The sequence below is a fragment of the Lithobates pipiens genome, unplaced genomic scaffold, assembly GCF_037356315.1.
Source record: "Lithobates pipiens isolate NorthernLeopardFrog02 unplaced genomic scaffold, aLitPip1_a1.2 Scaffold_23, whole genome shotgun sequence".
NCBI classification, from domain to species: Eukaryota; Metazoa; Chordata; class Amphibia; order Anura; family Ranidae; genus Lithobates; species Lithobates pipiens.
This window is the reverse complement of record NW_027507785.1, coordinates 54,045,144-54,072,083: the sequence shown is the minus strand read 5'-3', so window position 1 is coordinate 54,072,083 and position 26,940 is coordinate 54,045,144. Positions and strand designations below refer to the sequence as shown.

Sequence of the window (26,940 nt, the reverse complement as noted above, 5' to 3'; positions counted from 1 at the left end):
AACCAACCCAAACCGATCCACTCAGTGGAAACGGGGCATTAGAGACCCAGGAGAGCTAGATGAGCTGAGAAGGATGAATGAGCACAGAGGTACTGTGTAAGATGGTCTGAGGGACCAATCACCTTGGCAGGGACCAACCACATGCCAAGGTTCAGGGGCCCTGCTTAAAAGAGAGCCAGTTGGCTTGGTATTATTTTCAGTTTCAAGTTTTATTTGTGGAAACCCTGAATGGGCATCTGTTCCAGTTGAACTTTAAGTTTGTTTAATAAAAGTGGGCCAACAAGTCATAAACTACAGTTCAGACTGGCATGGACTCACTAAAAAGGCTTTTTACAGCCGAGCTAACAATCCCCCAATTCACAATAAATAGATAGAAAAAAAAATGGGGCAGGATCGATGGACCACTTGGTCTTTTTTTCTGCTGTCACTCTTCTATTTTTGTCTACATCTATTCTTGGTGGACGGACCCTTTAAAATGTCTGAAAGTCAACTGAAGCGCCAACTTTCAAAGTCCTCGCTGGGCACATCGGAGTCATATTTTCTGCGGTCCATTAAATATTAAGCAGAGCTGACTTTGCTGTCGATGGAGCCTGCAGAGTATCGGAGGCGACAAGAAAAGTTTAATCAAATCCAAGTCAAGTAAATGTAGTGTTGCATTATGTGCGGAGTGACCTCCTGGAGAACGGCGCGGCCCCATCAGGGAGCCAAAAATTACCTTATTAGCTTGTGCATCCGGACGGCGGGGGATTTATAGAGGGCGGGCGTGAAAGTGTGCAGCCATCAGATGTGGCAGGGAAGACGGATGAGTGTGATTTCTCATTAACACAATGCTCCAGCACCAGTGCCGTAAGATGACCCCTGAAGATCAGAAGCTGCTGGTGCCATCACCAAACAAGCAGACCGACGTAATAGAAGTCCATTTATTGAATGTTCCATGTAGGGTTGCCACCTCATCCCTTTAAAACCGAACACATATGAATTACACAGGTTCTGTGGCTGATTAAGGTGGTAATTAACCACTTGCCGACCGGGACATAGCCAAAAAACGGCTACAGCGCGGTCAGCTTATTCCATGGATGTCCTCACAGAATCTTGCTCCTGCTTCCGGAAAAAATTTGTGACCGCCGGGTCCGGAAGACCCAGCACATCACAGATCACGGTAAATGGGCACTGGGTACCAGCGGCCGTTTACCACGTGATCGCTCTGTCAAATGACGGAGCAATCATTTGTAAACCAACCGGCGTCATGACGTGACGTGTACCGATCTGTACAGTGTGAGGGGATAGGGGAGAGGGGGAGAGATCGTTTGCAGCAGCACTGTGGGTTGGATCTGTAGTGCCCACAGCGCTGCTCAGTGCCCATATTCTGCAGTACTCTGCCAATACTCTGCAGTACTCTGCCCATACTCTGAAATACTCTGTAATAATCTGCAATAATCTGCAGTACTCTGCCAATACTCTGCAGTACTCTGCCCATACTCTGCAATACTCTGTAATAATCTGCAATAATCTGCAATAATCTGCAGTACTCTGTCAATACTCTGCAGTACTCTGCCCATACTCTGCAATACTCTGTAATAATCTACAATAATCTGCAATACTCTGCCAAAACTCTGCCAATACTCTGCCAATACTCTGAAATAATCTGCAGTACTCTGCCAATACTCTGCCAATACTCTGCAATACTCTGCAATAATCTGCAATAATCTGCAATACTCTGCCAATACTCTGCAATACTCTGTAATAATCTGCAATACTCTGCCAATAATCTGCAATACTCTGCCAATACTCTGCAATACTCTGCCAATAATCTGCCAATACGCTGTCAATACTCTGCAATATTCTGCCAATACTCTGCAATACTCTTCCAATACTCTTCAATACTCTGCAATACATTTTAACAGAAACAAATACTTTTTTATTTTATTTTTTACCAAATTTTCAGTCTTTTTTGATTTATAGCTCAAAAAATAAAAAAATCCAGCGGTGATTAAATACCACCAAAAGAAAGCTCTATTTGTTTGAAAAAAAAGGACAAACATTTCATATGGGTACAGTGTTGCATGACTGAGTAATTGTCATTCAAAGTGTGAGAGCGCTGAAAGCTGAAAATTGGTCTGGTTAGGAAGGGGGTTTAAGTGCCCAGTGGTCAAGTGGTTAAACTCGCCTGGTGCCTGATCTGCATTAAATTAGCCTCAGAACCTGTGTAATTCATATGTGTTCGGGTTTAAAGGGGTGAGGTGCCAACCCTAGTTCCATGAAAGGTACATGAAACACACCACAGGTGCAATAGCCGGGAACAGAGGTGGACGCGTTTCAATGTAGCTGTGTCAAACGCGCCCACGTCTGTTCTGGCTATTGCACTTGTGGTGTGTGTCATGTACCTTTCATGGAACATTCAATAAATGGACTTCTATTACCTCGGTGAGCAGCTAGTTTCTTTCATTCAGTTTTCCACGGCATGGCGAGCCCGGGCTTGCACCCGTACGAAGAGTCCAACCCCCAATTGATTTCACTAGGAATTACTCATCTGGAGCTGCGGTCTTCTTTGTTGTCTCCCACCGAACAAGGAGGACAGGGAGAGCCATGTGGTGCTGGATAATTATCAATATTTCTGGAAGACCAGGGCTGGGCACAAAGTACGGCTATTTATCATAATATTCTATATTTAAAGAGGAAATAAAGTCAAATGTTAAAATTCTACAAGCAGGCAGGCTATTTGCAGAAGAGACGTGCAATGTCAACTAGACATGTGCTATCTGTTCTGCTACAAATCGAAATTCAGGCAAAGTTTTCATTATTCGGAGAGTCAGATGTATCCAAATTTCCGAATCACAATATTATTGAATTTTAACGAATCCAAAATAAATGATAAGAAAATTAATTATCTGAATTCAAAATGGAAACATATTGCAATAAATACAGTCATTTTCTAGTAAGTTTTCTAGAATAGAATAAAATAGAAAATAAAATAATAGAATAAAATAGAATAGAAACTAAAGGAATAGAAAAGAATAAAATAGAATAGAATAAAACTTGCTTGAGGTGATAGCCGTATTAGTGAACTTGTGACAGAAACAACCTGAGTACTGTCTGTGATACTTTTTTATTTGCGCTAACATACAATTTTTCAGGACAAGCTTTCGCGGTATGTCCCTTTCTTGAAGGTCCTAGCGGTACATATTATTCAATAGAATAAAACAGAATAGAAAATAAAAGAATAGACCAGCATATTAAGTGTAGCGCGACCCCTTAAGGGCCACAGATAACTGGGATTCCCCACCCCGCACAGCCAGGCACACCAAATTTTCACAGGCACTGCAAAGTCAGAGAATAGTCCAGTGCTGTGTTTGTTTTTTAGTTTTATTGAGGAATTACAGCTAGGATAGGGATTGGGAATTATGGGATGTCTATTTGACTTCAGACCAGTTCCAGGGACAACTTTTCCTATATACAGTCTATATACACTCCTCTGCTTCCTCCAGCACTCAGTTGCTTGCAGAACTCCCCTGGCACACTGACTAGATCTGACGTAGCACTCACTCAGTCAGATCAGAGTAAAAGCCTGTTACAGGCAGGAACCCGAGGTCCCTTTGGTGTGTATCAGAAAGTCAGTTTCCGCGCTACATTCCAGTGGCAACCGATCCCAGCACCACATCTTCAGGAACTGCCAACCCACCTGGCTACAGCTGCTCCTTTCACTAGCCCCCCTGGCTAACTTCAGCAAAGCGATAGCCCAAATGCAGCAAAGAGATGGCCCAAATCCATCAAAGAGACGGCCCAAATCTATCAAAGAGACGGCCCAATCCAGCAAAGAGATGGCGCAAATCCAGCAAAGAGAAGGCCCAATCCAGCAAAGAGAAGGCCCAATCCAGCAAAGAGAAGGCCCAAATCAAGCAAAGAGACAGTCCAATCCAGCAAAGAGATGGCCCAAATCCAGAAAATAGACAGCCCAATCCAGGAAAGAGACGGCCCAAATGCAGAAAAGAGACGGCCCAAATCCAGCAAAGAGACGGACCAAACCAGCAAAGAGATGGTGCAAATCCAGCAAAGAGACGGCCCAATCCTGCAAAGACATGGCCCAAATCCAGCAAAGAGACAGCCCAATCCAGCAAAGAGACTGCCCAAATCCAGCAAAGAGACTGCCCAAATCCAGCAAAGAGACTGCCCAAATCCAGCAAAGAGACAGCCCAAATCCAGCAAAGAGACGGCCCAAATCCAGCAAAGAGATGGCCCAAATCCAGCAAAAAGACAGCCCAAATCCAGCAAACAGGCTGACAGCCCAGTCATTTACCAATAAAAAGACTAAAAACTTCTCTCCACAGGGACACAGTGGATTTGCTCCGCACCTCTGCTACACAGACAGTAATTTCACTGGCACAGGTGCACCAAAATGAGCTTTCGGTCTGCGGGGGGAGGTGGAGCGCACAGCATTCTGGCTTCCGCTCTCTCAGGCTGCAGCTAGAGTTCAGCTCTATCACCTGATCGCCCACTCCGCCGTTTGAACTCTCCGGCGCGGCAGTGAACTTTACTGCCAATGCTACCCACTGCACATGCCAATGTCTCTGGCAGAGGTGCGGGAACGTAGTTTCCGGCATGTTCCGCCAGAAGATAAGCCCTGGCCTAAACCACCCCTAGATATCAGCATACTACAGAAAGATGATAACCTAATGCAGTTCAATACAAGATATAAAAAAAAACAAAAAAAACAAAACATGAAAGTGCAGTAGAACAGAGCTCATACTATTATCTTCCCGCAATGCACCTAAAAACACTGCAAAGTTTTGGCATTTCCCAAAAAGCAGCCTGATATATTCCCTTCTAGGTATAACCCAGGTTGTCATAAAGCATTATTGTATGCAACGTCTGGAAATAAGCTTCCATAAACTATCTGAAAATAGCAGCGATTTATCAGACAGTATACACCAGAGCGTGCCTCGTGTCCGATGGCGCACGTGCGGCTGCCATGTCTTTATCTTCGCTTCGCCTGTAGAGTTTTTAATCCAGCAATTAGCGGAGATTGCCATTCATGCGAGTGGCCGGAGCATGAGGGGTTTTACCGCATGATAAATTCATCTCAGCCGTGTCAGGAGGTTTTTTTTTTATACTTGCTCTAGTCAATAGGGCGGCCCAGCGCGGGGGCAAAAGGCTGCTTGGCTGAATTACAGTAACACCGGCTCATCTATCACACTTAGATGACATCCCAATAAAAAAACGTAGCCATCGCCTGTGAGAGAAATTTATTTATTTAGTTATTTATGCTGCAAAGAAGCAGCAGCAGTGATCTGTGAAATAGAGAAAATAGCATGCAACATGTCAGTGGTTGCAGGTATTGGGAATCCAAACAGCGAAATGAAGGTAGACCTGAACTGGCCCCTGGGCCCTAGTATATCACAGGTGGTTTGGATTTGTAGTCATTTGCTGTGATGTATTTTGGTGGCAAAAAAATCTTCATTGACATATTACCATCTAAATATGTTTTGATGGAAGACTTCACCTCCATGGGAATTGAGGTTGGATTTAGGGACAGCTTTAGGGGTTAGGATAAAGGTTAGGTATAGGGCTGTTTTTTTGGGTTCAAGGTATGGATATTTAAAACACCAGCTACAATGGTCCAGTTTGAACCAATGGACCTACAGCATGTACAGTATATATACCAGACTTTCTCAAACTTTTCAACATGGAGGAACCCTTGAAAAAAACCTTTCGGTCTCAGGGAACCCCTGTAAAAAATGGCTATATCTACAACTCATGATACATTGGTGTAATGGTCTGTGGAAGTGTGCTTCTTACATCTGTGGTCTTGAGGAAGAATTTCCCCCCTACAGATAGCTAAAAAGATCATTGGTGTCACTGGGAACTTATCTGAGAGGGAAAAATTGGTCATTGCTCAAGGAACCCCTAGCAACCATTGGAGGAACCCTAGGGTTCCACGGAACCCTGGTTGAGAAACCCTGATATATACCATACCTGGATTGTGACCCTGGAGGCTGAAAAGCAGTAGACACCACTACTCCAGTGTTCTCCGTTTGCTTTCGGGTCCTCTGTCAAGCGGCTGCCCTGCTACATTGTGAACACAGGAGGTTGGCTACTTGGCACAAATGCCATTCAGAGAATGCAAAATGCAAAGCATTCTTTGATCAGACGAGGTGGAGAACGCAACATCACTACCCCGCCACTCCACCTTGTCCAGTCAGAGAACACTTTGTATTGATCCAGAAATGCACAGCAGAGTAGCGGTGTTTACTTCAGTAATTTTCCAGATTCAAGGGGCATCTGCCAGGTATGGTATATACAGGGCCAGGACAAGGTGGGGCAACTGCCCTGGGCACAGCGGAGCAAAGGGGCAGAGAATGGACACAAGGCAGTAAACCCATTCTACAGCATGTATTAACAGTGGGGGGGGGGGGGAGTAAAGTTCTGCCCTGGGCGCTAGATGAACCTGTCCTGGTACTGAGTATTTACATAGACACTTTGGCCCAAGATGGATTAACATAACTATGTATAAAGTATTCATACCTGGCATGTGATTTTAAGCGAGTAGACTTGAGGTCTTGGGATAATTGTAGTCAATAAGTTGAGGTTCAGTGCTAGGTTTGAGGGTTAGGTTGTGCCGTGATTATATTTAGGGATTAGATTGAGGTTTTTAGTGCTTTGGTTGATCTTTAGGGCTAAGTTTTAGTGGTTAGGTTTTGATGAAGTTTTAGATTGAAGTTTAGGGCTAGGTTGAGGTTTAGGGCTAAGCTTCATGATTAGGTTTGGGTCTCGGGCTACGTTAGGATATATGGCTGTCCTTAAGATTTAGAATTGGGTTTAGGAGGTTACATTTAAGGGTTAGGACAGGGATGCCCAACCTTTCAAAGAGTGAGGGCCACTTAAATGACTTGGTAACCAGTCGCGGGCCACAATGAGTGGAGCGGGCGGATGACAAGTCTGTGTCCACTCTGCATATAGAGAGCAGACACGGATACAACCCTCTCTACTCTATGGGCCATTCGAGGTAGGTGATGCACCTGCAGATCAGTTTGAAAGCAGCCCAGTACCCACTGCAGAACAGATATGCCCATATTTGGTATCACTCCACCTGTGACAGGAGCCAGCACTATACAGGAAGCATTGGCTTATGCAGCTCTGCTCCACAGCCAATTGCTTTCTCCATCGCCGGCTTCATTCACAACAGTGAGGCTCTAGGATAATGGATCGTGAGCCTTGCCAATCAGCCATCCGAGAGCAGGAGGTCGCAGGCCACTTCAGAGGGCTCCGCGGGCCACTGCAGAGGGCTCCGCGGGCCACATTTGGCCCCTGGGCCACTGGTTGAGCACCCCTGGGTTAGGACCTATTCTAGGGGTTAGATTGAGGCCTTTGCCTTTAGGCATTAGGTTGGGGTTCAGAGCTAGGTTTAGCGCTTCCATAGTGAATTAGGTGTATGATAGAGGTTTAGAATTGATTTTAGGGGTTGGGTTGAGGTTTAGGATTAGGTTTTGTGGTTACCTTTAGGTCTCTGATCAAAATTTAGACTCAGAGTTTTAGTTAAGTTAGGGTTTGAACTTAGGGTTTAGAGATGGAGGTCCATGGTTAGGTTTTACGATTTAGGTATTAACCTACCCATGATGGACACCCATCTAACACTAATTATTTAAAATCTCATACTTAAGTGATTGAGATTATCCCTCCACTCTGCCTCAGGCCTTTGGTCCTATCTGGGTACAATCTCTGGAAGCCCTGGTATGTGACGTGAGTTTAATACTGATTGCTGCATTTATATTTTTTCTAATTATGTTCATGTTTCTCTATATAGTTATGCCAAAGCACTTTAATAAATAGAAAGGCAAAGTATACCTAAATCTCCAGGTGGGGGAGAGAAGGGCATGCAGGGGATTTTTAACGTGCCTAGCAATGTACTCCACAAAAAAGAAATATACATAAAACAGCAATATTTATTAAACACAATTAAAATCTAAGAGTACAGTCTAAAATCATGTGAGAGATTTGTCATACAAACAGCAGAGCAGTAGCGATGATGGGATAAACGCGTTTCGCCCAGATATGGGCTTCCTCATGATCCACTTTATATTCACAACATATTAACCAAGAACAAACAATGCAGCAAAAGTTGATAAAAAAGACTGCCCAACAAACAGCGCTATACTAAAATTTTGTTATCAAGAATGATAATGATCCTCATTACAAGAGAAGATAGCCAAGTATGCAACCAGTAGATCAGAGTAAAAAATTTTAAAAAGATGGTAGCCAAGACCTTAAATTCAACCCAATGCAGCTATCTCATGGACTCACGAAACACCGCACCCCTGTGTTCAGCCAGTAACACTACTACTACTATTGCGTTGCCCCATGTTCCCCTTGAACATATCTCCTGGCTGTCATACACACACATTGGATCTGCATTTATTGGTAAAGGGAGAACCATCCCTGTTTATATTGCCCAGAGCAGCTAATTGGGTTCTTCCTTTCATTCTTCTACAGTAGCATGGCAGAGTGCAAAGAAGAATGTATTTGGCCATTTCCTTTCGAGACGGTTATGCAGGCCATACACGGTCGAATTTCGAACAAATTTTCTTTTCAAAATCAGAAAGTTTTTTTTTTTTGTGATCCGATGATGCCACCATTGATTTTAGAAATTCGGCCGACCAAACCTTCAATTTCCCCCCATGTTGCTACAGAAAATTATTTTTCGTGGCCAGGAGTCTTCTTTTCTCTCCATAAATTTTCTTTTCCTATTACATTTCTTGTACGATTCTCCCATCATTGATTAGAATTAGTTTGTTTTTCAAAAAATTTCCAACTTGTCCGATTCCTCAAATTTGATTTCCGCACGAAAATCGGCTGTTGCTGCAGCCCACTAATGGTGCGATACGAAAATTCTTAGATACGATTTTCGGAATTTTCGATTTTTTTCAAAATTCGAACCGTGTATGGCCGGCATTATTCCCTTTGATGAATGGAAATTGTGTTTCCAAACACTGATACTAACTCCAATCACACCTGTGCTATACATTTAAACGGCGCTTTTTTTTCCAGAGGTGCAGGAACCCCCCCCCCCCTTTTCTGAATCACCCCTTCTCTCTGCCCCTACCCACCTCCGATCACCGTTCCTTGGTTCCACCCCCTACCCACCTCCCAGAACCAAGTATCATTTTGTGGTGATAGGTAATTTGTATGGAATTTGTTAATGATAACAAGAAAAGCAGTAAAAAAGATCCCCATGCAACCAGTAACAATAAAGCGCCCTTCCAGCAACAATAGATCCCACCAACAAAAATGGACCACCCAAAACATATTCCCCCTGGCAGCAACAATAGACCCACAGAACAATACACCTCCCCACAGCCAGCATTAAAGAGGAAGTAAACACTGATGGGTTTACTTCCTCTTTGTCTCCCTGCAAAGGTAAAGCATAATGGGCTACTATGCATTATATAGTAGCCCATTATGTGTCACTTACCTGACACAGGAGCCAGTGATGTCACCGCTGTCCCCTGTAGTCCGGAGCGTCCATCTTCTTCCGGGTATTGCTGCTTCGGCCACTCACAGTGCTGGAGCAGCGATGATGCCACTCCCTCACATGCACACGGGAGACGCCACTAATGGCATGCCGCTACTAACGGCGATAGTGCGCCTCCATGCGCCGTAGACAGCTGTGACTGTCTTTTAGTAAATATCTCCTAAACCGTGCAGGTTTAAGAGAAATTTCTTGGACCTACAGGTAAGCCTTAATCTAGGCTTACCTGTAGGTCAAAGTTGTTTGAAAAGGTTTACAACCACTTTAATAGACTTTCTAGCACTAGCAACAATAGACCCTGCCCTCAACAGTAGATCTCTCCTAACCCGCAGAAACAGTAGCCCCCCCCCCATTAGCAACAATAGACCCCTCTGCAAAAATAGACCCCCTCCAGCTAGAATAGATCCCTCAGCAGCCAGCATGAATTGACCCTGCAGCAATCGTCAGCATCCCTTACCATTACATACAGTCAGTGCTGGAGGTGCCGGAGCTGCGCTCCCCCCCCCCCCCCAGCATTCCCCAGCGTCCCCGCTGAAAAAAAGCCCAGATTTTGATTAGATGCCGTTTGGACTGGATTGAGCCTTTAACATCCCCATCTGCATATACAGTACATTACCCTGCAGGAGAGCAGAGCACGCTACGGTTTGCTGACACCTATCCTAAATAATATGCCATTTAAAACGTCATTTATAAACGACCTGTTGCCTTGAATGCATTTAAAACGAGCCAAACTAAATTACTCCTAGGCACCCGACTTATCTCCCGGGCAGACACACGCCGATCAATTTTAATTAGGAACTCTGCCTTCTCCCGTTGTTTCCTTTCTTTGTTCTAACGGAATCAAAACAATTTCCATAAAATCTGCATAGCTGAGCAAAAGTCTCATATTTCCCATAGGTAAAAAAAAAAGATATCAAAAACGTTGGCATGCGAAATAAAAGTTTTATGCCTAATTAGCTTTACGGTCGGCGTGCCTCTCCTTGACAGAGCTTTGGAGATGTACGCCCCCCCTCCACCTAAACCTTTTCAGTCTCGCGTCTGACTAAAGCATTGGAGGGTGTTACCGCTTATCAGAAATAATTAACAAATTTTTGTCCCCCTGAAGACTACAATTAGAACGGAAAGCGGTTTTATAATGAAGTTTCGATCTCCATCCTCGCTTAGTAAGAAGGACAGGAGGGCCGGGGGGGCGTCTTGGCCGCTGCGGCAGGCGTATAGATCTCCAAAGCGCGGCTGGCCTGACACCACATATTGGCCAGTTCAATGGTCATTGATCAAGCTACGATTAATTGCGGGAGCAAATGTATTGTATTGACTGCACCGCAAAGGGTCCTGACAGATAACGTGAACTTAAAGATCAAAGAGAAGACAGGCGCTGAAATTCCATAAAAGTTGTGTACATGCGGTATAGATTTTTACCGCTAATTGACATCGAAACTCGTGAAGGTCTTCTACTTTGGAAGAAACCTTTATTATCAGCAAGAGCATATATATGGAGGCTTTATTACAACATTTGCATAGCTCCCAACTGTCCCTGATTTCGAGGGACTGTCCCTGATTTCGAGGGACTGTCCCTGATTTGGAGCAATGTCCCTCTGTCCCTCTTTCCTCCTCATTTGTCCCTCATTTTGGTCTGATCTGTATATTGTATATAAAATGCACTTTTTATCTATCAAAAAGTGTATTCCGGCGCTAAACCTTTTATCTGATTTCTAAATTGCTACATTTTTAAATTCCAAAAGCCAATATAAAGGAATAGTAGTGGTAAGAAAAAAAAAAAAGCACTTGTGGGTTTAACCAAGCTTGTTTTTTTTTTGTACAATTCTCCTTTAGGGGGGTGTGGCAAGGGGTGTGTCCTATGCCTGCATACTTTTGCTGATAGGTGTCCCTCATTTCCATCTCAAAACATTGGGAGGCATGCATTTGTAAGTTTAGACATGTACGGAGATGGAATAAAATGATAAGTGAAGGACATACAAGACAGGGTGGAAGTAACTACCAGGCTGTAACAGGTTCAATTTAAGGGGTGGATATAAAAAGTCAGAGGCTCTTACCTGATTGGACAAGCTACGGGGTGATGGGGAGGAGCTGGATGGATAGTAGTTGAGGGGAGAACCGAAGGGGCGTCACTTGCCGGCTGGAAATTGTAGGAGGAACGTTCCTCCTTCCCGCCCTGGTGGAGATGTCTGCTGGGCTACCACTAGGCAAACTAGGTAGCCGCCTAGGGCACACTGCTGCCTAGGGCGCCTGGCCACTGGTGTTCCTACTCTCTTCTCTCTGCAACAAGCAACTAAGTCTCAGAATCAGCAGGCAGCCGTTGTTTCATTCGCACATTGTGTCAGAGGCGCAGCGGCGGCGGAGGACTGTGTCTGTGTCCCGACTCCTGAATTAATGGAAGCAAGCAAACATTCATTGATGGGTGCTGGTGAGGCTGCATTGATGGGTGCTGGTGAGGCTGCATTGATGGGCACTGGTGAGGCTGCATTGAGGGGCGCTGGTAGGCTGCATTGAGGGGTGCTGGTAGGCTGCATTTGATGGGCACTGGTGAGGCTGCATTGAGGGGCGCTGGTAGGCTGCATTTGATGGGAACTGGTGAGGCTGCATTAGATGGGCGTTGGTGAGGCTGCATTTGATGGGCACTGGTAGGCTGCCTTGAGGGGTGCTGGTGAGGCTGCATTTGATGGGCACTGGTGAGGCTGCATTAGATGGGCGTTGGTGAAGTTACATTTGATGGGCACTAGTGAGGCTGTATTAAGGGGTGCTGGTGAGGCTGCATTAGATGGGCGCTTGTGGGATGCATTTGATGGGCACTTTATTAACCACTTCAATACCAGGCACTTTCGCCCCTTCCCGCCCAGGACCATTTTCAGCTTTCAGCTCTGTCGCACTTTGAATGACAATTGCGCGGTCATGCTACACTGTGCCCAAACAACATTTTTATCATTTTGCTCCCATAAATAGAGCTTTCTTTACGTGATATTTGATCACCTCGGCGGTTTTTATTTTTTGCTAAATGGTTATAAAATTTTGTTTTCTCCTTCACTGATGGGCACTGATGACAAGTTTACTACATGGACACCTTATATATTATACACAGTGATCATATCCCCCCTAATCTCCACTTCTCAAGAGTGAATACATTCAGTTCCTCTAATCTTTCCTCATAGCTGAGGTCCTCCATGCCTCTTATCAGTTTGGTTGCCCTTCTCTGCACTTTCTCCAGTTCCCCGATATCCCTTATGAGAACTGGAGCCCAAAACTGAACTGCATATTCCAGATGAGGTCTTACTAATGATTTGTACAGGGGGGCATAATGATATCTCTCTCTCTCTGGAGTCCATACCTCTCTTGTACAAGAAAGGACTTTGCTTGCTTTGGAAGCCGCAGCTTGGCATTGTATCAATCAGGTGCTTCACAAAAACACCCCCGCCGCTGTAATTCACGTACCCGGCACCCTGAAAGGGGCCGGACACATCAATAGGGGGTGGCGGCGTCCTGTCAGAATAGTAGCCATGGAGAGAGCATTTGGGTGGCGGCCAAGGATAGAAGGGACAGCGCTCCGGCGCTCCCTAATGGACGGGCCGCCGCTGACTGGATGGGGTTCTCAAGATGTGGCTGAACCAGAGTTTTGACATTTCTAGATTTATCTCTGGAGTAAATCCCCTTTTTAATGCATGCTAATAGTCTGCTGGCCTTTCTTGCTGTCTGTATACTACAAGGACCCCCAGATCCTTCGTCGGTCCTTGATTCAATCCATGTATGGGCATCTACTGAATGACTGATCTACTGGTGAACTTCTGTACAACCAGCCTGTCAAGTTTTTCCCAATCAATCAATCAATCAGTGCCGTCGGCTACAGCCATCAGCACTGATCATTGTACTCTGATGGTTGGGAATGTGTGGATGGGGGAATTGGATCTTTTTTTTTTTTTTTTATATCCGCTGGCTAAACAAACAAAAAAAAAGATGAATGTATGGGCTGCCTTATGCCGCGTACACACGATCGGAATTCTCGTTGGAAAAAACTCTGATGGTTTTCCCTTTGGAATTCCGACGGGATTCCGCTCAAACTGTCTTGCCTACACGTGATCACACCAAATTCCAACCGCCAAAAACGCGGTGAGCACATATTGGGGCAAGAGAGCACACAGGGGCCCAGGGACAGCAGTACCTGGATAGGAAGGGTGGTGGGGGTGTTATATTGAAGAACCAATCCCCTCCATGTTCCTCCTGTGGCCTGCAGGAGGGAGAGGAGGAGAAGCAGGCTTTTAGGAACATGGGAGGGGATTGGTTCTCCTATATGCCGCCGCCCCTGCTGCCCCTCCTCTCCAAGTGTACAGGGGAGCCACATGGGACCGGGTCACAATTGTGACCGCTGCGACCCCTGTAGGTACAACCCTGGGTTTCCCACCTTTTACCTCCAATGTATAGAAGTCCAGACAATTATGCCGCGTACACACGATCGGAATTTTGGTCGGAAAAAACTCTGATGGTTTTCCCGACGGGATTTCGCTTAAGCTGTCTTGCATACACACGGCCACACCAAATTCCGACCGTCAAGAACGCGGTGATGTACAACAAGTATGACGGGTCTAGAAAAAGTAAGTTCAATACCCAGTAGCCAATAGCTTCCATCTCCTAGTTGAATCTGAGCATGCGTGAGTTTTTGCGCGTCGGAATTGCATACACACGATCTGAAATTTCCGATAGAAAGTTTTTCCATCGGGAAAATTGAGAACATGCTCTCAATTTTTTGCTGGCGGGAATTCGGCCAGCTAAATTCCAATGGAGCGTACACACGGTCTCATTTTCCGATGAAAAGCTCTCATCGGTCTTTTGCTGGCCGAAATTCCGATCGCGTGTACGTGGCATTACACAATGCCTTCTATTTGAATATGAGCGGCGGATCTATTCCGTTAACTTTGACCATATTGTGCCTTTTGTCTTGAATTTCTCAGACAACCTTCTTTTCTTTATCTGTGTTAAACTGCTGAAATTAAAATAGAGACAAATTATAAATAAAGCTTTTTATAGCACTAGTTATATAAATACTTTTCCCGTCCATCGTCTGGGAAGAGGGCCACTTTAAGTCATAAATTTGGAATAAGACAGATAAAAATGCAAATTTCACTTGTCTATAAAATGGTTCATTTGAGTTGAGAACAGATTTCTAGAACGCTATTTCCTTGGAAATGGACAAAAGAAAGATAACTGCAAAATATCACGCTACATAAACCAATGCTAGACAAAACTAAAAAAAATAATGTGTCACTTTTTATGTATGCAGCGGAGGATTGCTGAAATCACACTTTCAATGTGCGAATGAATGAAAAGGTTTCTAGTAATAACTTGAAATGTATCTAAACCTAAAAACAAAAACGTAATATATTACAGTTTAGTCATTCTTAGATGTGATGCCTGCGTTCGTTTTTCTTTTTTTAGGCTTTTTTTTTCCTCTTTATTTTCACCTGGAAAATCTTCCAGTAAGCCTGGGTCTTGTGCGGTGCGTGATACCGCATGTGATTCGGATAGGAATCGCACCTATATTGTATGGGCTAAATTTTCACAAAAAAAGGTACATTTTTACCACACTGGTATCGGATTGCATGGGTGTTCACACCCATGCGATGCCACTCTTGCAAAAACACTGCGTTTTGAGAACCTGTTTTGGGGAGTCATTTATTTAACATTGACACCAGTGGCAGATCGCAGGAACAGAGTGCGATATCAATCTGGTATAGAAAATGCTTAGGATTTGCTGCGTTTCTCGCAGGGTGGATTTAATTTAAGTCGATTTCATTTATAATTTTTAAACAGCTACTGTCATCTCAGTCCCGCTGTTGACTCCTCCTCTGACCCGCTGTTGACGCCTCCTCTGACCCGCTGTTGACTCCTCCTCTGACCCGCTGTTGACTCCTCCTCTGAACCGCTGTTGACACCTCTTCTGACCCACTGTTGATGCCTCCTCTGACCCACCGTTCACTCCTCCTCTGACTCTAACCCGCTGTTGGCGCCTCCTCTGACCCGCTGTTGACTTCTCCTCTGACCCGCTGTTGTCGCCTCCTCTGGCCCACTCTTGACTCCTCCTCTGACCCACTGTTGACACCTCCTCTGACCCACTGTTGACGCCTCCTCTGACCCACTGTTGACGCCTCCTCTGACCCACTGTTGACTCCTCCTCTGACCCGCTGTTGACTCCTCCTCTGATCCACTGTTGATGCCTCCTCTGACCCACTGTTGACTCCTCCTCTGAACCCCTGTTGACGCCTCCTCTGACCCACTGTTGACGCCTCCTCTGACCCGCTGTTGACGCCTCCTCTGACCCACTGTTGACTCCTCCTCTGAACCGCTGTTGACGCCTCCTCTGACCCACTGTTGACGCCTCCTCTGAACCCCTGTTGACGCCTCCTCTGACCCGCTGTTGTCGTCTCCTCTGGCCCACTCTTGACTCATCCTCTGACCCGCTGTTGACGCCTCCTCTGACCCACTGTTGACTCCTCCTCTGACCCGCTGTTGACTTCTCCTCTGACCCACTGTTGATGCCTCCTCTGACCCACTGTTGACTCCTCCTCTGAACCCCTGTTGACGCCTCCTCTGACCCACCGTTGACGCCTCCTCTGACCGGCTGTTGACGCCTCCTCTGACCCACTGTTGACTCCTCCTCTGAACCGCTGTTGACGCCTCCTCTGACCCACTGTTGACTCCTCCTCTGACCCGCTGTTGACTCCTCCTCTGACCCACTGTTGACGCCTCCTCTGACCCACTGTTGACTCCTCCTCTGAAACCCTGTTGACGCCTCCTCTGACCCACTGTTGACGCCTCCTCTGACCCACTGTTGACGCCTCCTCTGACCCCCTGTTGACTCCTCCTCTGACCCGCTGTTGACTCCTCCTCTGACCCGCTGTTGACTCCTCCTCTGACCCGCTGTTGACTCCTCCTCTGACCCACTGTTGATGCCTCCTCTGACCCACTGTTGACGCCTCCTCTGACCCACTGTTTACGCCTCCTCTGACCCGCTGTTGACACCTCCGCTGACCCACTGTTGACGCCTCCTCTCACCCTCTGTTGACGCCTCCTCTGACCCTCTGTTGACGCCTCCTCTGACCTGCTGTTGACTCCTTCTCTGACCTGCTGTTGACTCCTCCTCTGAACCCCTGTTGACGCCTCCTCTGACCCACTGTTGACGCCTCCTCTGAACCGCTGTTGACGCCTCCTCTGACCCCCTGTTGACTCCTCCTCTGACCCGCTGTTGACTCCTCCTCTGACCCGCTGTTGACTCCTCCTCTGACCCGCTGTTGACTCCTCCTCTGACCCACTGTTGTTGCCTCCTCTGACCCACTGTTGACGCCTCCTCTGACCCACTGTTGACGCCTCCTCTGACTCGCTGTTGACACCTCCTCTGACCCACTGTTGACGCCTCCTCTCACCCTCTGTTGACGCCTCCTCTGACCCTCTGTTGACGCCTCCTCTGACCTGCTGTTGACTCCTTCTCTGAACCCCTGTTGACGCCTCCTCTGACCCACTGTTGACGCCTCCTCTGAACCGCTGTTGATGCCTCCTCTGACCCACTGTTGACTCCTCCTCTGAACCGCTGTTGACGCCTCCTCTGACCCACTGTTGACGCCTCCTCTGACCCACTGTTGACGCCTCCTCTGACCCACTGTTGACGCCTCCTCTGACCCTCTGTTGACGCCTCCTCTGACCCTCTGTTGACGCCTCCTCTGACCTGTTGTTGACTCCTCCTCTGACCTGTTGTTGACTCCTCCTCTGACCCTCTGTTGACGCCTCCTCTGACCTGCTGTTGACTCCTCCTCTGACCCGCTGTTGACTTCTCCTCTGACCCGCTGTTGACGCCTCCTGTGGCCCACTGTTGACGCCTCCTCTGGCCCACTGTTGACTCCTCCTCTGACCCGCTGTTGACGCCTCCTCTGACCCACTGTTGACTCCTCCTCTGACCCTCTGTTGATGCCTCCTCTGACCCGCTGTTGACTCCTCCTCTGAACCGCTGTTGACGCCTCCTCTGACCCACTGTTGACGCCTCCTCTGACCCACTGTTGACGCCTCCTCTGACCCACTGTTGACGCCTCCTCTGACCCACTGTTGACGCCTCCTCTGACCCTCTGTTGACGCCTCCTCTGACCCTCTGTTGACGCCTCCTCTGACCTGTTGTTGACTCCTCCTCTGACCTGTTGTTGACTCCTCCTCTGACCCTCTGTTGATGCCTCCTCTGACCCGCTGTTGACTCCTCCTCTGAACCGCTGTTGACGCCTCCTCTGACCCACTGTTGACGCCTCCTCTGACCCACTGTTGACGCCTCCTCTGACCCACTGTTGACGCCTCCTCTGACCCTCTGTTGACGCCTCCTCTGACCCTCTGTTGACGCCTCCTCTGACCTGTTGTTGACTCCTCCTCTGACCTGTTGTTGACTCCTCCTCTGACCCTCTGTTGACGCCTCCTCTGACCCGCTGTTGACTCCTCCTCTGACCCGCTGTTGACTTCTCCTCTGACCCGCTGTTGACGCCTCCTCTGGCCCACTGTTGACGCCTCCTCTGGCCCACTGTTGACTCCTCCTCTGACCCGCTGTTGACGCCTCCTCTGACCCACTGTTGACTCCTCCTCTAACCCTCTGTTGATGCCTCCTCTGACCCGCTGTTGACTCCTCCTCTGAACCGCTGTTGACGCCTCCTCTGACCCACTGTTGACGCCTCCTCTGACCCACTGTTGACGCCTCCTCTGACCCACTGTTGACGCCTCCTCTGACCCTCTGTTGACGCCTCCTCTGACCCTCTGTTGACGCCTCCTCTGACCTGTTGTTGACTCCTCCTCTGACCTGTTGTTGACTCCTCCTCTGACCCTCTGTTGACGCCTCCTCTGACCTGCTGTTGACTCCTCCTCTGACCCGCTGTTGACTTCTCCTTTGACCCGCTGTTGACGCCTCCTCTGGCCCACTGTTGACGCCTCCTCTGGCCCACTGTTGACTCCTCCTCTGACTCGCTGTTGACTCCTCCTCTGACCCACTGTTGACGCCTCCTCTGACCCACTGTTGACTCCTCCTCTGACCCTCTGTTGATGCCTCCTCTGACCCGCTGTTGACTCCTCCTCTGAACCGCTGTTGACGCCTCCTCTGACCCACTGTTGACGCCTTCTCTGACCCGCTGTTGACTCCTCCTCTCACCCACTGTTGACGCCTCCTCTGACCCACTGTTGATGCCTCCTCTGACCCACCGTTGACTCCTCCTCTGACTCTGACCCGCTGTTGGCTCCTCCTCTGACTCGCTGTTGACGCCTCCACTGACCCACTGTTGACTCCTCCTCTGACTCTGACCCGCTGTTGGCTCCTCCTCTGGCCCACTGTTGACTCACTGACAGTCCCATTCACTTTAATGGAATGGCTGGTGATGCAGCAGTAACACAACAAGGCGAGGGACGTGGCGGCAGCAAGTGAGTGAATGCCCGCTAACAGGCGCTGTCATGATGGATCTGAAATGACAGGGGCTCTTTAAATGTAAGGATTTATTCTTGCTGGTAGTTGGAATCTTTAATATTTGCAAACAAAATTAAGGTTTCCTATTTAGAATGATAAGCTGTCAGGTTAGATATCAGAACCGATCCAATCATACAGTTTGTAGTGTACATAGATTTTAAAAACAATGAGATAAAGGAATATTCCTGAACTTTTTTTTATCTCATGGTTACTAGGAAATCGTGTGCATCAATGCAGTGCATGTTATCTCAGCTTGCAGAGCTTGGGTTCATTGAATGAGTTTACTAAAAATGTAAATATTGCAGAATATACAGCCTCATGCTACATAACTAAGCTCCATTTCATGCTGAAGAAACAAAATGATGAATGTAACTGAAATAGAAAACTATCTTTAGAGTAATCATTTTTAATCAAAGCTGTTGTATTGGGGGTCTGTCAGTGGGGGGAGGGGTGGCAGTTGGTAGGGTGGTTCGGAGATCTTTAAATGGAGGGAGGGGGTGGTATTTGGGGGCATTGCCGGGTTGTCAGTGGAGGGAGGGGGTTGTAGTTGGTAGGGTGAGTGGAAGAGCAGTAGTTGTGGGGGTTGGGGATCTATCATTGGAGGGGGAAGGTGGTATTTGGGGGCACTGGGGGTCTGTCAGTGGAGGGAGGGGGTGGTATTTGGGGGCATTGGAGGTCTGTCAGTGGAGGGAGAGGTGGTAGTTGGTAGGGTGGGTATAAGGACAGTAGTTGTGGGGATTTGTCAGTGGAGAGAGGGGGTGGTATTTGGGGGCATTGGGGGTCTGTCAGTGGAGGGAGGGGGTAGTAGTTGGAAGGTGGTTGGAAGCGCAGTAGTTATGGGGGCTGGGCACCTGTCAATGGATATCTGGGGGCATTGGAGGTCTGTCAGTGGAGGGAGGGGGTGGTAGTTGGTGGGGCGGGTGGAAGGGCATTCGTTGTGGGAGTTGGGGATCTGTCAGTGGAGGGAGGGGTAGTATTTGGGGGCATTGGGGGTCTATCAGTGGAGGGAGGGGGTGGTAGTTGGAAGGTGGTTGAGAGGCGCAGTAGTTGTGGGGGTGTGGCATCTGTCAATGGATATTTGGGGGCATTGGAGGTCTGTCAGTGGAGGGAGGGGGTGGTAGTTGGTGGGGCGGGTGGAAGGGTATTAGTTGTGGGAGATGGGGATCTGTCAGTGGAGGGAGGGGTGTTATTTGGGGGCATTAGGGGTCTGTCAGTGGATGGAGGGGGGGTAGTTGGTGGGGCGGAAGGAAGGGCAGTAGTTGTGGGGATTGAGAATCTGTCAATGGAGGGAGGGGGTGGTATTTGCCAGCCTGTCAGTGGGAAGAGGGGGTGGTATTTGTGGGCCTGTCAGTGGTGGGAGGGGGTGGTAGTTGGTAGAGTGGGTGGAAGGGCAGTAGTTATGGGGACTGAGAATCTGTCAATGGAGGGATGGGGTGGTATTTGGGGGCCTGCCAGTGGAGGGAGGGTGTGGAAGTTGGTAGAGTGGGTGGAAGGGCAGTACTTGTGGTGGTTGAGGATCTGTCAGTGGAGGGAGGGGTGGTATTTGGGGGCATTGGGGGTCTGTCAGTGGAGGGAGGAGGTAGTGGTTGTGGGGGCTGGGGATCTGTCACTGGGGGGTTGGTAGTTAGGTGGTGAAGGTCTGTGAGTAGGGATGTGGCTGAAGGAGGGGATATGTCAATGGTGGGAGGTGGTGGTACTTGGGGTGGGGGGCAAGGTAGCGGGGGGGGTCTGTCAGTGAGAGTCTTTTGTGGGGTGGGGGGCAGGGTAGAGGGGGGCGGGGTCTGTCAGTGAGAGTCTTTTGTGGGGGGGGGGGCAGTTGGTGGGGTTTGCGTTGCAGTGCGGGGGACCGGCTAGGTGGGTGTCCCATCGCCAGAACCCCCCGGTCCCTGGAGGAACTGGCTGCTAGGTCTGGAATGCCTAGGCCTGTTTTGTGTCCCATTCCGGGCCTGTCTCATTCTCCTTATGATCACAGCATCATAACCGCTGGACTCTTTGTGCAGCCCCTCCTTCTCCCAGTAAGAGTTCTGCTGTACAGGGGTATATCAAGTGAAATTAGGCACTTATTCTGCTTGTATTAAAAAAAAAAAAAAACACACATATAATGATATATTAATGAATATAACATTGCATTCATTTGCATCTTTCTGGAGTTCAAGAATCAAAGATATTAGGTCATCACTGTGATGTCATCACTCCTTCCTGGCAGATTTGGAGTCCTTGTCTGTGGAAATGGTGTCACTCACAACGTGGTCCACATGAAACATATCCCCCCTCCCCCCGCCTCCGATCTAATAATATCATTTTTATGTCTCCGCTTTTACGCTTTTAACCCGGATGAGAAAAGCGCGGCGGATTAAGTGGAGTGTGTGATCCCCACGGGGCGTAGAGTTTCTGGATGAGCGGGATAAAACAATAGCCCCCCCCTCCCCCCCGCTTTATTCATGAGATTTGTAGTCCAAGTAACTAACGATGCAGAAAAAACATTAATTACAACTGCCTGCACAATTTTTCTAATTCAATTTAAATAAGATGTTCCCAGCAAAGCCGATCTGAATGTTATTTTCATATTGCTACAATGTAACAATGGAAAATCGAATTATCCTTCTTCCTTTTTTTTTTTCTCTTCACTTTGCTCTAAATGTGTCGGGGAAAAAAATGGCGTTATGAAGTTATCGGTATTCGAGAAGCCGCGGCGACGCAGACATTTTAATAAATATGCAGCAAGATTTATTATAGGGGATTTTGTATGTTTATAGCGATATTAAACCAAAGAGCAAACATTTATTATGCTGCAGCTTACCAAATTCTTAGATGTGATGGCTGCATTCCTTTTCTTACTTTAGGCTTTCTTTCTTTCTTTCTTTCTTCTATTTTCATCTGGTGATCCGGCCAGCAAATCTGTTATTTTTCAAAAGCACATGCCCTCCAGCAGAATGTTTCAGTGTACATGGATGAGACAAACCATTTAGCACTGGTAGGTGGGGGGAATTTAAATGATCAGCTTTTAAATATTTATGTAAAGCCTTTATCCTAAAAGGAAGAAACACTGTTTGCTGTAACTGATTATAAAGTGTGAGCTTCAATTTGTGTCTAAATCTGCTAGTACATTTAGGGCCACTTCACACCACATGCAGTCCAGTGCATTTTTTTATGCATCAAAAACGCATGGAAAGTAGCTTATATGGTTTTCAATGGCATAGTTCACACCAGTGCTCGCAGTTCCAGTTCCAGAAAAAAAATAGAACATGCTGCATTTTTTCTGCACTGGACTGTACTGGAACGCTGTAAAACGCATCAAAAATGCACCGGAACGCACCTAACTGCACCAAAAACGCACTGCAACACACTTGTCCTTATTTAAGGTTAAGAAAAAAGAGGGGGCGAAAAAAGCACTGGACTGCATCAAAAACATGGCATTTTTTGTGCTTTTTGCATTTTGCAGATTTGCACTACAGAACGTGTTCCATAGGAAACCATATTAAATGGACTGTAGGGGAAATCTGCAAAATGCAAAAAGCACTAAAACTGCATAGGTGTGAATCCAGCCTAAAAACGCATCAAAAACACAGTGGAACACATCAAAAACGCACATGCAGAAAAGCACTTGGAATGCACCCGGACTGCGTTTCTATGGTGTGAAGTGGCCCTTAGGGCTACTTCACACCACAGTCCAGTGCGTTTTTTTTTCTGCATCAAAAACGCATGGAAAGTAGTTTATATGGTTTTCAATGGCATAGTTCGTACCAGTGCTTGCAGTTCCAGTGCGTTACAGTTCCAGAAAAAAAAATTAGGACAGGCTGCATTTTTTTCAACACTGGAATGCGGAAAAACGCACTGGAACGCCCCGGAACGCACCTTAATGCACCAATATCCTTATTTAGGGCCAGTTCACATCTGGAATGCTGTAAAACGCATCAAGAACACACCTAAATGCACCAAAAATGCATTGCAACACACTTGTCCTTATTTAAGGTTAAGAAAAAAGAGGGGGGGGGGGAAGCACTGGACTGCATCAAAAAACGCACCAAAAACACATCAAAAAGGCGCATTCAGAAAAGCAACTGGAATACATCCGAACTGCATTCCTATGGTGTGAACTGGCTCTTAAGGTTAAGAAAAAAAGAGGGGGGGGGGGGGGAAGCACTGGACTGCATCAAAAAAGCACCAAAAACGCATCAAAAACACACTGGAACATCAAAAACGCGCATGCAGAAAAGCACCTGGAATGCATCCGGACTGAGTTTCTATGGTGTGAACTGGTCCTAAAAGGACTGGTAAACCCTTGAAGTTTTTCACTTTAATGTATTCTATGCATTACCCTCCCCCCCTTTTTTCTTCTCTGATCCGGATCATTGCAGCGACAAACACGAGCGCTGTCAATGGACTCGGGTGTGCCCAGGCCGGATGTGCCTGGGCACACCCTAATCACCCTGTGTGATGCCAACTCTTCCTGCTTCCTGTCTCCTCCCTGCAGTGCTTCCGGCTTCCCTCCTCTCCTCGTGAGAATGGGGAAGGGGCTTGCAAATATTTCTTCAACCAATCATTCCTTCCTTTTCTGAATGAACACAGTGAGTGATCAGCACTGATCACTCCTGTCTTCATTCTTAACGGAAGCATAGTAAACTATGTTTACTGCAGGGTGCAGAGAAAGGGGCTGGGGAATCTCTGTTCTCAGTTTCTTCCTCTGTCTCAAAATTGACACATCAGGGGTCTGTTTACACCCTTGATATTTTCACCATTCCTAAAAAAAAAAAAAAAACTTAATAAAAAATAATATTGAAAATAATATTATATATTTAATATATATAATATTAAAAAAAAAACAACAAAAAACATAAAAATAAAAAAACTACTGACACCATCCACTGCTCTGCTGATATAGACACATGTGTTTGTGCTCGGAGGTGCACACCCCAACGCAATAGGCTGCGCACACCTATGACGTGTACTTACAGTATCTTTATGTTCAGGACTCGGTTGCTGGAGCTGAGCTGTTTGCTTACAACGTCTTGTTCTCTTGCAGAAGGGAAGATATATGCCCTTGGAGGAATGGGCACAGATACCTCCCCTCAGGCCTTGGTAAGAGTCTACGAGCCATCAGTGGACAGCTGGCAGCAACTCCCCGCCATGCCCACCCCACGCTATGGTGCCTCCACTTTCCTGCGGGGAAACAAAATCTTTGTCTTGGGTAAGTTGGATATTCTGTCGTTATATCAAAGGGGGCTCTGACAGCAACATGCTTTGTTTTAGAGATGTGAACACAGAACGAACAGACTGCATGCAATCCTTTTACTTCATAGACTGCATTGTCTGTAACACAAATAAAAGGATGTGAACCTAGCTGTTGAAAAGTGTGAACATTTCTTTGCTGTTTTTTCGAATCAGGGGGTGTCTTGTAGTAGCTAAATATAAACATTAGAAAGAAGCTGGCAATTACCCAGTTGTTAAGGTGCTGGGCCGCCACTTCCTTAACAATCAGTGACTCATTTAGCTGTCAGTGGGTTTACCCTGTTGACAGCTGAAAGAAGTCCCACAATTGGAGCTGTCAATAAAAAGAAAAACAGCCGGGCGATGTTTATCAACAACATTGCTCAGCTGCTAAAACAGAAAGCTAAAAAGAAACATTGTTTCATTTTGTATCTTTTTGTTTATTCAAACATGCCCTGTCATTAAGGGGGTAAAACCCTCCGGGGCTGAAGTGGTTAAAGCAACCTGTAAAGTAAAAAAAGTTTTTTTCTTTCAATGAAATGTTACACTGATTAACCCCTTATTAATCCTTGATTTCCTCTTATCAGCCCTAATTAACTCCTTATTCTCCTTCTCCGTTTAATTATTATTTTCCTGCTGATTTTATTTTTTGTTCACTTGTGTTTTATAAACAAAACTATTAAGGCCTCAAGCACACTGGACGTTAAGGCCAGGTTCACACTGGTAAAACACGACAGTCGTACCACCTTGGATCCAACTTTTCCTGCAACATGCATCCGACTTCAGTGAACAGGGATCCAACTTTAAACCCCCGATAATACCAGGCACTGTGTCTGGTATGAATCTTTAGGGGGAACTCCACGCACAATGTAAAAAAAAAAAACCTGGCATGGGTTCCCCTCCAAGAGCATACCAGGCCCTTCAGTCTAGTATGGATTTTCAGGGGAACCCCCATGCTGAAAAAAATGGTGTTGGGCCCCCCAAAATCCATACCAGTCCCTTACTCGAGCACACAGCCCAGCAGGTCAGGAAAGGAGGTGGAGACGAGCGAGCAACCAACCTCCTAGACTGTACCAGGCAGCATGCCCACAGCATGGTGGGGGTGGGTGTTTCGGGGCTGGGGGCCCTGCACCCCCTACCCCAAAGCACCTTGTGCCCATGTTGATAAGGACAAGGGCCTCTTCCCGACAACCCTGGCCATTTGTTGTCGGGGTTTGCGGGCAGGGGGGTGCTTATCGGGAATCAGGAAAACTCCTTTTAACATGGGGACCCACGGATTCCAGCCCCCCCCCCACCCTATGTGAATGAGTATGGGGTACATTGTACCCTTACCCATTCACCTAAAAAAAATGGCAAAAATAAAACACATTACATGGGTTTTTAAAGAAATTTATTAAGGCAGCTCCGTCATCTCTTCCGTCTTCTTCTCTTCTCTCTGACTCTTCTGCCTCCTCCACTGTGCGTCTTCTGCCTCTGCCAGTTCTTCTCCCCTCTCCAGCTCTTCTGCCTCCTCCATTGCCGTCTTCTGCCTCTGTCAGTTCTTCTCCCCTCTCTGGCTCTTCTGCCTCCTCCACTGACATCTTCTAATTCTGCCAGTTCTTCTCCCCTCTCCAGCTCTTCTGCCTCATCCACTGACATCTTCTACCTCTGTCAGTTCTTCTCCCCTCTCCAGCTCTTCTGCCTCCTCCACTGACATCTTCTGCCTCTGCCAGTTCTTCTCCCCTCTCCAGCTCTTCTGCCTCATCCACTGACATCTTCTACCTCTGTCAGTTCTTCTCCCCTCTCTGGCTCTTCTGCCTCCTCCACTGACATCTTCTGCCTCTGCCAGTTCTTCTCCCCTCTCCAGCTCTTCTGCCTCATCCACTGACATCTTCTACCTCTGCCAGTTCTTCTCCCCTCTCCAGCTCTTCTGCCTCCTCCACTGACGTCTTCTGCCTCTGCCAGCTCTTCTCCCCTCTCCAGCTCTTCTGCCTCCTCCACTGACGTCTTCTGCCTCTGCCAGCTCTTCTCCCCTCTCTGGCTCTTCTGCCTCCTCCACTGACATCTTCTAATTCTGCCAGTTCTTCTCCCCTCTCCAGCTCTTCTGCCTCCTCCATTGATGTCTTCTGCCTCTGCCAGCTCTTCTCCCCTCTCCAGTTCTTCTGCCTCCTCCACTGACGTCTTCTGCCTCTGCCAGCTCTTCTCCCCTCTCCAGCTCTTCTGCCTCCTCCACTGACATCTTCTAATTCTGCCAGTTCTTCTCCCCTCTCCAGCTCTTCTGCCTCCTCCACTGACGTCTTCTGCCTCTGCCAGTTCTTCTCCCCTCTCCAGCTCTTCTGCCTCTTCTACTGACGTCTTCTGCCTCTGCCAGCTCTTCTCCCCTCTCCAGCTCTTCTGCCTCCTCCACTGACGTCTTCTGCCACTGCCTTTGCCGGTTCTTCTCCCCTCTCCAGCTCTTCTGCCTCCTCCACTGCCGTCTTGTGCCTATGCTGGTTCTTTTCCCCTCTCCGGGTCCTCTCTGCTCTCCGTTGATGTCTTCTAGCCCTCTCTGGTTCTTCTCCCTCTGTCCGCTGTCTTCTGCCTCTGCTGGGTCTTCTCTGCTCTCTTTCCGGTTCTTCTCCCTCTGTCCCCTGTCTTCTCTGTTGTCTGGGTCTTCTCCTCTATCTTTTTGCGCTTTTGCTGGGTCTTCTCCGCTGTCTTCTCCCTCTGTTCTTCTTCTGATGTTGACTTGACACTCTAACCCACTCTA

The 26,940-nt window shown here is 47.4% G+C and overlaps 1 protein-coding gene across 1 annotated transcript in view; it reads left to right on the top strand.

The window, feature by feature from the left end:
- The window catches only part of KLHDC8B (kelch domain containing 8B), a 241,482-nt gene that overhangs the window by 110,547 nt on the left and 103,995 nt on the right, over window positions 1-26,940 (top strand). Inside the window, exon 3 of the mRNA XM_077451636.1 lies at window positions 24,028-24,192. Coding sequence (XP_077307762.1) covers window positions 24,028-24,192 — 165 coding nt within the window. The remainder of the gene's footprint in view (window positions 1-24,027; window positions 24,193-26,940) is intronic.